This window comes from Rhinopithecus bieti, unplaced genomic scaffold, assembly GCF_001698545.2.
Source record: "Rhinopithecus bieti isolate Rb0 unplaced genomic scaffold, ASM169854v2 scaffold_14018, whole genome shotgun sequence".
In the NCBI taxonomy this organism is placed as follows: Eukaryota; Metazoa; Chordata; class Mammalia; order Primates; family Cercopithecidae; genus Rhinopithecus; species Rhinopithecus bieti.
Genome location: NW_016807666.1, coordinates 1 through 11,065, shown reverse-complemented (window position 1 = coordinate 11,065; position 11,065 = coordinate 1). Strand labels below are relative to the sequence as shown.

Sequence of the window (11,065 nt, the reverse complement as noted above, 5' to 3'; positions counted from 1 at the left end):
CCCTGGCTAGGAAAAGGGATTCCCTTCCCCCTTGCACTTCCCAGGTAAGGCGATGCCTCGCCCTGCTTCAGCTCTCGCTGGTCGGGCTGCAGCAGCTGACCAGCACCGATTGTCCGGCACTCCCTAGTGAGATGACCCCAGTACCTCAGTTGAAAATGCAGAAATCACCGGTGTTCTGTGTCGCTCGCATTGGGAGTTGGAGACTGGAGCTCTTCGTATTCGGCCATCTTGCTCCGCCCCCAAGACAGAGTTTCATTCTTGTTGCCCAGGCTGGAGTGCAATGGCATGATCTCGGATCAGTGCAACTTCTGCCTTCTCGGTTCAAGCAGTTTTCCTGCCTCAGCCTCCGAAGTAGTTGAGATTACAGGCACCTGCCACCATGCCTGGCTAATTTTTTGTATTTTTGGTAGAGACCAGGTTTCACCGTGTTGGCCAGGCGGGTCTTAAACTCCTGACCTCAGGTGATCCACCCACCTTGGCCTCCCAAAGTGTTGGGATTACAGATGTGAGCCACTGCTTCTGGCCAGTGTATATGTGTACATATGCGTGTATGTGTGTGTATCTACAGAGGTTCATATGTATATATGTGTGTGTGTATACACACACACATATTCAAGTGATTAACAGTGTACATTAGGAGATAGGCAAGTCAATATTTACAAAGTTACTTGAAAAGCGAAAAGTGCTCTAGTAAAATGACTGTGCAGGGACTTGGTGTAGTCGCCAAGTAGAAATGAAACCTGACTGAGTCCTTCAACATAGAGTAGCTTTTCACTTGTTAGCATGTGGCCCTAAGTTTGGGCCCTAAGAGGATGGGAGGACATTCCATGAAAGAGAAAATATCGTGTGTAAAAATGCTTTTTATTTTTTCAATAGTTTAAAGGGATGTAGAATTTGAGTTTGGTCATTATTTTCTCTCAGCACTTTGGAAATATGATTTCATAATTTTCTAGAATCTCTTGCTGCTGATAAATCTTTTGTCAGTCTGTCTTTCTTTCTTGTTGCTTTTAATATAATCTCTTTGTATTTTCAATTCAGTGGTTTCCCTAACAGTGTCTATGTATGGAATTTAAAAAATTTATCTTGTTTGGGAGTTGTTGTGATTCTTCAATCTGAGGATTCATTTCCTTCATTAAGTCTGGCAAATTCTTGGTTTGTGTCTCTTCAATATTGCCTCTCCTCTATTTCCCCGTATACTTAATCTTGGACTTATTTTTTATTATGTATATTTAATGTGTACAACAGAAGGTTTTAATGTACACATACATAGTGAAATGGTTACAACAGTCAAGCAAATTAGCATATCCATTTTCTCACATAGCTACCTATTTTTTTTTTGTGATAAGAACACCTTAAATCTACTTTCTTGGCAAATTTCCAGGATAGAAGTATACAATGCAATATTATTAATATGTCGTCTTCCTGTATAGTGTACCTGTAGACATCCAGCCTACAAAACTGTAACTTTGTATATTTTGACCTCTATCTACTCATTTCTTCCCCTTCCCTACTCCTGCTAATCACCCTTCTAGTCACTGTTTCTATGTATTTAGCTTTTAAAAAACAAGATTCTATGTAAAAGTAAAATTATGCAGTATTTTTTTTTCTGTGCCTGGCTTATTTCACTTAACATAATATCCTCCAGGTTCATCCATGTTATCACAAAAAAAGAGCAGAACCCCTTCCTTTTTAAAGACTAAATAATATTCCACAATTTCTTCAGCCATTCATTCATTAAAAGACACTTAGGTCATTTCCATATTTTAGCTATTGTGAATAAGGCTGCAGTGAACATGGGAGTGCAGATACTCTCTGAGGTGCTGATTTATTTTCCTTTGGGTATATACCCAGGAGAGGGGTTGCTGGGTCAACTGGTCGTTCTATTTTTAAGTTTTTGAAGACCCTCTTTACTGTTTTCCATAATGGATGCACCAATGTACATTCCTACCAACAATGTGCATGTGTTCCCTTTCCTTCACATCCTTGCCAATGCTTGTTATTTCTTCTTGTTATTCTGCATAATAACCATCCTAGCAGGCGTGAGGTGCTGCGTCATTGTGATTTTGATTTTCATTTCCCTGACGATTAGCGATGTTGAGCACACTTTCATGTACCTATGGCCATTTGTATATCTTTGGAGGAATATTTATTCAGGTTCGGGTATGGTTTGGCCCTGTGTCTCCACCCAAATCTCATCTCCAATTGTAATCCCCACATGTCAAGGGAGGGACCTGGTGGAAGGTGATTGAATCATGGGGGTGGTTTCCCCCATGCTGTTCTCATGAGAGTGCATTCTCACGAGATCTTATGGTTTTATAAGTGGCAGTTCCCCCTGCATTTTCTCTCTCCTGCTGCCTTGTGAAGAAGGTACTTGCTTCTCCTTTGCCCTCTGCCATGATTGCAAGCTTCCTGAGGGCTCCCCAGCTGTGTGGAACTGTAAGTCAATTAAACCTCTTTCCTTTATAAATTACCCAGTCTTGGGTATTTCTTTTTGTTTCTTTTTTTCTTTTTTCATTTATTTTTTTGAGGTGGAGTTTGCTCTTGTTGCCCAGGCTGGAGTGCAATGGTGTGATCTCGGCTCACCACAACCTCTGCATCCTGGGTTGAAGCGATTCTCCTGCCTCAGCCTCCTGAGTAGCTGGGATTACAGGCATGTGCCACCATGCCTGGCTAATTTTGTATTTTTAGTAGGGACGGGGTTTCTCCATGTTGGTCAGGCTGTCGTGTATTTATTTATAGCAGCATGAAAATGGACTAATATAGGTTCTTTTCGCCCCCACCCCCACCCTTTTTTTGAGACATAGTCTCGCGCTGTCACCCAAGCTAGAGTGCATTGGTGTGATCTTGGCTCACAGCAACCTTTGCCTCCAGGTTCAAGAAATTCTCCTGCTTCAGTCTCCCAAGTAGCTGGGACCACAGACATGTCCCACCACACCTGGCTAATTTTTGTATTTTTAGGAGAGATGAGGTTTTGCCATGTTGGCCAGGCTGGTCTCGAACTCCTGACCTCAAGTGATCCGCCTGCCTTGGCCTCCCAAAATTCCGGGATTACAGGCATGAACCACCATGCCTGGCCTCTTTGCCCATTTTTAAACTTGGTTATTATTATTATTATTTTACTATTGAGTATAAGTTTTTAAGCATATTTTGGATATTAACCCCTTATCAGATATATTGTTTGCAAATATTATCTCCCAGTCTGTCGGCTGCCTTTTCATTCTGTTGATTATGTCATATTCTGTGCAGAAGCTTTTAAGTTTGATGTAGTCTCACTTGTTTACCACTGCTTTTGTTGCCTGAGCATTTGATGTAGTATCCAGAAAATCACTGCCAAAACTAATGTCAATGAGTTTCCCACTTTTATTTTCTTCTTGGAATTTTATGGTTTCAGGACTTGTGTTTAGGTCTTTAGTCCATTTTGAGTTGATTTTAGTAAATGGTGTAAGATAAGGGTCCAATTCCATTTTTTTTGTATGTAGTGTCCATTTGTTTTTCCTTGGACTTATTTATATATAGTGGGTCTTCTTATTTTGTTTCCTGAGATTCTTAACTCTTGATATAGTTTGGCTGTGTCCCCACCCAAATCTCATCTTGAATTCCTACGTGTTGAGGGAGGGACTCAGTGGGAGGTAATTGAATCATGGGGGCAGTCTGTCCTGTGCTGTTCTCATGATTGTAAATAATTCTCATGAGATCTGATGGTTTTTTTTTTTTTTTTTTGAGATGGAGTTTCGCTCTGTCACCCAGCCTGGAGTGCAGTGGCACGATCTCGGCTCACTGCAAGCTCCGCCTCCCGGGTTTACGCCATTCTTCTGCCTAAGCCTCCCGAGTACCTGGGACTACAGGCACCCACCACCTCGCCCGGCTAGTTTTTCATATTTTTTAGTAGAGACGGGGTTTCACCATGTTAGCCAGCATGATTTCGATCTCCTGACCTCGTGATCCACCCGTCTCGGCCTCCCAAAGTGATCTGATGGTTTTACAAAGGGGAGTTTCCCTGCAGAAGCTCCCTTCTCTTGTCTGCCGCCATGTGAGATGTGCCTTTCAACTTCTGCCATGATTGTGAGGTCTCCTCAGCCATGTGGAACTGTAAGTCCATTAAACCTCTTTATTTTCTATATTGCCCAGTCTTGGGTATATCTTTATCAGCAGGGTGAAAATAAACTAATACAAATACCCTTCATATTATCTTTTTCAGCAGGGTGAAAACAAACGAATACAAACCCTCTTCATATTATCTTGGTCACTTTGTACTGTCTTCTGGGTATTTTTCTTAGAATTAGCTGCTTTCCATTATTCTAGGTGAAGTAACTCAGTAATGGAAAACCAAACATTGAATGTTCTCACTCATAAGTAGGAGCTAAGCTATGAGGATGCAAAGGCAAAAGAATGATACAATGGACTTTGGGGACTTGGGGGAAGGGGTGGAAGGGAGGTGAGGGATAAAAGACTACAAATTAGGTACTGTGTATACTGCTTGGGTGATGGGTGCACCAAAATCTCAGAAATCACCACTGAAGAATTCACTCTTATAAGCAAATACTACCTGTTCTTCCAAAACCTATAAAAATAAAAAAAAAATTTAAAAGAACTAACTTCTCTCTTCAGCCACTTGTCCAACCCATCCGGTGAATTTTCATTTCAATGTGAATGTTTTATTTTCTAGTGATTCTTTTCGGGGCTTTAAAATATTTTTTCTCTTTCTGATTACTTCTTTCTTATAATCTTTATTTTCTCTCTTAGACACTAAGTACTTTAAACATAATGTATATTCCTTAACAGGTTGGTTAATTTTATGACATTTCGAGGAGGTGATTCACATTATTTGATGATTGATGAATATCTTCATAATGAATAAACATTATGTGTGTTTTGTAATTTTGAATTGTGATCTCATCTTTGGTGGGTTTCTGTTTGTGGGATTTCTGTCTAGAGTCTATAAGTCACTGAGGAGAAGTTTTATGTTCCCTTCTATAAGGTACTCCAATGATTTTACCTGTATGAGGATAATTTTTATGTTACTTTTTTATCTTGATGGTTCTAGAATTGTATGTATTTTGTAAATTAGCATTATCCACTCCTTATGTGGTACAGATCCATAACTGAATTTTCATTAGTTCTCACATACCCTGTGTGGGTGTAGGTGTGTGTGTGTGTTTTCCTGTTTGTGTATACCCTTTTGCTGAAAGTTTAGCCTTTTGAATGTCCTGAATTTATGTGATGGTCTCTACCTCCTGCCTCATACAGGTTTGAGCTCTCATCTGTTCTACATGGATGTTAATAATCAAGCCTGTGAACTATGAAGACTGATGTGATGCCCTTGAACCTACCTGCCACCTCTTACCTGCCTTCACTATCTCCACCATCACAGATAGTTTTAAGGTATTAATTTTTCTTTTTCTCTTTGATTACAGACTCTTATATTTCCCTTACATTCTTGAAATCTCAGTTATGATTTTAAAAGTATGATTATTGTATTTTCTCTAAATATCTATTTGTGTTGAGTGGGTGTGTGTGGATGATTGTATTATTTACCTCATATTTCAGAAAGCCCAAATTCTCAAAATAATGGGAATATGTGCAGGGATGTGAGAGTTTACCATGTCTGAGAATTAAGAAAAAATGTCTAGTTTAAAACATTGGGGCCGAGCATGGTGGCTCATGCCTGTAATCCCAGCATTTTGGGAGGCCAAGACGGTTGGATCACGAGATCAGGAGTTCAAGACCAACCTGGCCAACATGGTGAAACCTTGTCTCTTCTAAAAATACAAAAATGAGCTGGGTATGGTGGTGTGTGGCTGTACTCCCAGCTACTTGGAAGGCTAAGGCTGGAGAATCACTTAACACTGGGAGGTGGAGGTTGCAGTGAGCCAAGATTGAGCCACTGCACTCCAGCCTGGGCAACAGAGCGAGATTCTGTCTAAAAAAAAATTGAAACAAACAAAACAAAACACTGGACAGGTGACTCAGTATAATCCTAAGAGAAGTTAGGTACTAATGACGAAAGTTCCATACAAGATAGATTAAGCCATTTGGATTTTATTCTGAAGTCCCTGACTATTTAAACACTGAGTCACATGTTGAAAGTTTTATTCCGGTATCGGTATGGAAAACCTATCAGGAGAGATAAGTAGAGAAACCAGTAATGAGGTTATAGAAATTAGTATTGGTTAGAGATGCTAAAACTTAAATAGTCATAGTGGACTAACAGCAAAGAATGGATATAAGGGAAAACATAGAAGTTAATGAGTGATTGGATGTGGGAGATGATGGAGTAATTCCTTCAGTTTTTTGTTTGTGCATCAGGCAGATGATAATGATAATGTCATTAACTAACACAGGGAACAAAGAGAAAGAACAAGTGATTTCATAACATTCTAAAGCAGTATCTCATGTAAGAGTTCTTTGACAGGGTCTTTAGGTTTTTCTAAATATAAGATCATGTTGTTGGCAAACATGGATAATTTGGCTTCCTCTTTTCCAATTTGGGTGGCTTTTATTTCTTTCATTGGCCTGATTGTTCTGGCTAGAACTTCTAGTACTATGTTGAATAGGAGTGGTAAAAGTAGACATCTTTGTCTTGTTCCAGATCTTAGAGGAAACATAAAAATATCAGCTATGTCAAAAGAATTGTTTCTTTATGTGGTATGTGTTTTAATGGTATGTTATTTTCCATACAGGTTCAGCGAGAAGAAATCATGAGGATTGCAGTTGGCTGAGGTATGAATGGAAGGTAAGGAATCGGAGACAGTGAATATAGATAATTCTTTCATGCAGTCGGCCACTGGAAAAAGATAAGAAATAGTTGGATGAACAGACAAGTATGAATGAAGAGTTTTTCACTGTGGATGGGACTTTAGTAGGGCTTGTGAAGTAGATGGAACAAGTCACTACGGTGGGTGAAAAGGAAGAAATAAAGGAGAAAATAAATACATTAAGGAAGCGAAATCCTGTACCTTAGAGAGGGAGCATAGATGGTCAAGGTTGAATCTAGGTCTTTAATGATATTGAGTAACATAATAGAATTAAATAGAAATGTTATGATCCCTAACATCAGACCCATGAGTTTCTTTTTGACTTAAATTGTCTTTCAGGCAGGCTGACTGTCACTCATCATGAGCTGTGCCTCTAATGCTTCACACTCTCCGCTTTTCTTGCTCCTCGGGTTCTCAAGAGATAATATCTCCCACACTCTCCTCTTCTTCCTGTTCCTGGCTGTTTACCTGGCCACCATATTAGGGAATGTGACACTAGTGCTGCTCATCTCCTGGGACTCCAGACTCCACTCACCCATGTATTATCTGCTTCGTGGCCTCTCTGTGATAGACATGGGGCTATCTACAGTCACATTGCCCCAGTTGCTGGCCCATCTGGTCTCTGATTACCCAACCATTCCTGCTGCCCGCTGCTTGGCTCAGTTCTTTTATTCTATGCATTTGGGGTTACAGATATGCTTGTCATTGCTGTCATGGCTCTGGATCGCTATGTGGCCATTTGTGACCCCCTGCACTATGCTTTGGTAATGAATCACCAACGGTGTGCCTGCTTACTAGCCTTGAGCTGGGTAGTGTCCATACTGCACACCATGTTGCAGTATGCTGCACACGTCCTGCCTCTTTGCTGGACTGGGGATGCTGGGAGCAATGTTAACCTTCCTCACTTCTTTTGTGACCACCAGCCACTTCTGCGAGCCTCTTGTTCTGACACACATTCTAATGAGCTGGCCATATTCTTTGAGGGTGGCTTCCTTATGCTGGGCCCCTGTGCCCTCATTGTACTCTCTTATGTCCGAATTGGGGCCACTATTCTACGTTTGCCTTCAGCTGCTGGTTGCCACCAAGCAGTCTCCACCTGTGGATCCCACCTCACCATGGTTGGTTTCCTCTATGGCACCATCATTTGGGTCTACTTCCAGCCTCCCTCCCAGAACTCTCAGCATCAGGACATGGCGGCTTCAGTAATGTATACTGCTATTACACCTTTGGCCAACCCTTTTGTGTATAGCCTCTGCAATAAGGATGTCAAGGGTGCACTCCACAGGCTGCTTGAATGGGGGAAGGTGGACCCCTGATTAGCCTGCTGTGGGCCATATTGAATAGGTGAGAAAAGTCATGGGCATATTATGAGCAAAGTTGGTTTTGGGGAGATCAGAGGAAGGAAGAGCAGAGGGAGGGAGTGCCTAGATAACTTAAGGAACTCCAGATTTGCTTCTTGTCAATGTTGTGCTTTGATAGAGCCATAAACATTATACATTCATAGACACATAACATCAGGGCTTCCTTATCAGCATACCTCTGGACACCCTCCATCAGGCCTTTTATTTTATCAAAATGGATGAAAATGAATTACCAAGTCTGGGTGGTTTTAATTTTAGAGTTCTGAGGGAATATGAGGATAGGATTGTGAAACTATGAACTAAAGGAAGGGCAGTAGAGTTAATCATCGTCACATTTAGGTTGGTGTGCATTCTTGTGGGAGTGTGTTTGTGTATATCAGAAAGTAAGGGAAGACAACAGTTTAGACAAACAGGGCTGTCAAGTTCACTACCTATTCCATTCAGTGAGCAAAAATATGTCCCAGAGTGAGTATGAAATGATAATCACAATTCTACTATTCCATAAGTTAGCCCTAATTTCCATGGGTTTCTTATAGTGTGAGCATCTAACTCTGATGCATATGAGTTCTATTATATATTTTAATTAATTTTAATGTGCATTAAAATAAAATATAGATAGAAAAATGCAAGCTAACTACTTTGTTGCATAAAAGAAGGAAGAATGAACTATCTTAACACTGATTAAAACATTGGGACTTTTCTTAGCTTTTTGGCAGCTGGAAAATTGGTCTCTATTTTGGTGCTTCTTAAAAGATTAAAATGGTAATTCTGAGGGTACTCAATTTTCACTTTTATGCATTGACTTTTGCCCTCCATCCCACCTGAGATGCAGCTTCACTCAAATAGATTGTAATGTAATTGTAAGCAGCGTTTTCTGTGTTGAGGATTTCCAGGACATCTACGGCTTCTAGAGTTATAAGAACTCTAGAAGGCACCTTGACAATCACAGAACACTCTTCTTGGGACATCTTCAGCATTATTGGTCCAGCCAAGATGTGGTCTTCTCTGCTGCTTCTCCTTACTGACTTTGCTGACCTCTGTCTCTACTCCTCTATAAGTCCCTCCACCCCCATCCCAAGGTACTACTTCAGTCCCTGGGATCTCCCCATTTCAGATACAATTTCTATATTCCCCTGACTACTTCCACACTGTCTTCTCACCAGCATCTTCTGTTCCCTCAATACATGCTACTTTTCTCAAACCATTGGCAACATGCAGTGGTCTCATCTCAATGCTTAATCTACATTGTCTGCCGGTGAGTTTTGACATAGTTTGTTGGGAACCATCACCTCACCCATATGCTTGGTTCCCTTGACATCATACCATTGGTGTCCCCTAATGTCTCTCCATATTTTCTTTACCCTGTGTGACATCTCTTCCCTCTACTTCAAGTCTTAGGCACCTTGGCTATGCTGTCTCATCCTGTTACAGAACTCATTCACTCTAAATACGTCACTTCTCTTTTCAAATTAATACCACCTTACAATGAAAATCTAGGAAACGAAATCCTCACAGTAGATTCATTTCCACAGCTCTTCATTTATTGCCATTATCACCACTGATATCTAAGGTTACAATAAGTCAAGCCTAATTCTTCCTCTGTCTATATCAGTACTTTTCAACTTTCACTGTACATTAGAATCACCTGGGAGTTTTAAAAAATTCAGTTTCCTGGGCCCCCACTCTAGAGATTTGGATCCACTTGCTATGAGGTAAAGCTTAAGCATCAGTATTTTTAAGTGTTCCCCAAATGATTCTAATATGTAGCTACAATCAAGACCATTGGCTTAATGTGATGTGTTTTGAAGCTTATCAATTAATCCTCCTAAAACCTCTTGCATCTGAACAGCAGTAATAGCTTTTATATAGCACTGACTATGTGTCAGACACTGTTTTAGGATCTCTCCACATATTAACTCACTATGTCACTATGTCTCTCAGCAACCTGATGAAGTAATTGCTGTAATTGCCCCCACGAGGCACAGAGAGAATAAGTTACTTGGAGTCAAACCTTGGTCATCTGTCTCCAACTATCCTGTGGCTTGTATTCCATATTTCCTCTCCAGATTGAACTATACTCAGTTCTCATAACTTTTACCTCATCTAGATCTTTATCACATCCTGTGCAAATTACAGTGGGCCTCCTTGCTATCAATCTCTTCCATTGTTGATGGTGTTAATCTTACAGAGTGCACTGCATAAATCAGCACATATGCCACCCATGTGCATTGGATTTGAAGTCATCAGGCTTCATCCAGTTTTGTTCAACTCAATCCCATCACTTCCTCACTGTGTCATCTTAATTGAGGTCTTGCATCTGTGAGCCTTTGTTTTCCCAGAGATGATAATACCTGCATTACTTTCCTCACAAGTTAATTATGCTTCTAACATTGTGCATGCGATTTTGCTTTGTAAACTGTTAAAAACAGAAAACCAAACACCGCATGTTCTCACTCATAGGTGGGAATTGAACAATGAGATCACTTGGACACAGGAAGGGGAGCATTACACACTGGGTCCTATTGTGGGGAGGGGGTGGGAGAGGGATAGTATTAGGAGATATACCTAATGTAAATGATGAGTTAATGGGTGCAGCACACCAACATGGCACATGTATACATATGTAACAAATCTGCACATTGTGCACATGTACCCAAGAACTTAAAATATAATAATAAAAAAAGGAAAAGTTGTTTATGATTATGGTCCATTTTTCAAGTTCATCAGGATCATTTTTGAAATTGGATTATACTGTTGAAGAGAGAAAAGGCTATATCATATATTTATTAATTATTTCCCAAAGTAGCTGGTCACAAAACAGGTGCAAATATTCATAAGCACCCATTGACAACTATGTTCTTTGTTCTTTTTTTGCTGGAAATGCTCACAGTTTGTACAGCACTGGAGTACAAATGATGAGAAATTTTATTTTATTTTTTATTTATTTAT

At 40.3% G+C, this 11,065-nt stretch overlaps 1 protein-coding gene across 1 annotated transcript; it reads left to right on the top strand.

Annotated features, from left to right (window-relative positions):
- The first annotated feature begins 7,115 nt into the window (after positions 1 to 7,115).
- On the top strand, positions 7,116 to 8,071 carry OR1B1 (olfactory receptor family 1 subfamily B member 1). The gene is given in 2 exon segments (XM_017882996.1): positions 7,116 to 7,422; positions 7,425 to 8,071. Coding segments are annotated over 2 exon segments (954 nt in total).
- The last annotated feature ends 2,994 nt before the right edge of the window (positions 8,072 to 11,065 follow it).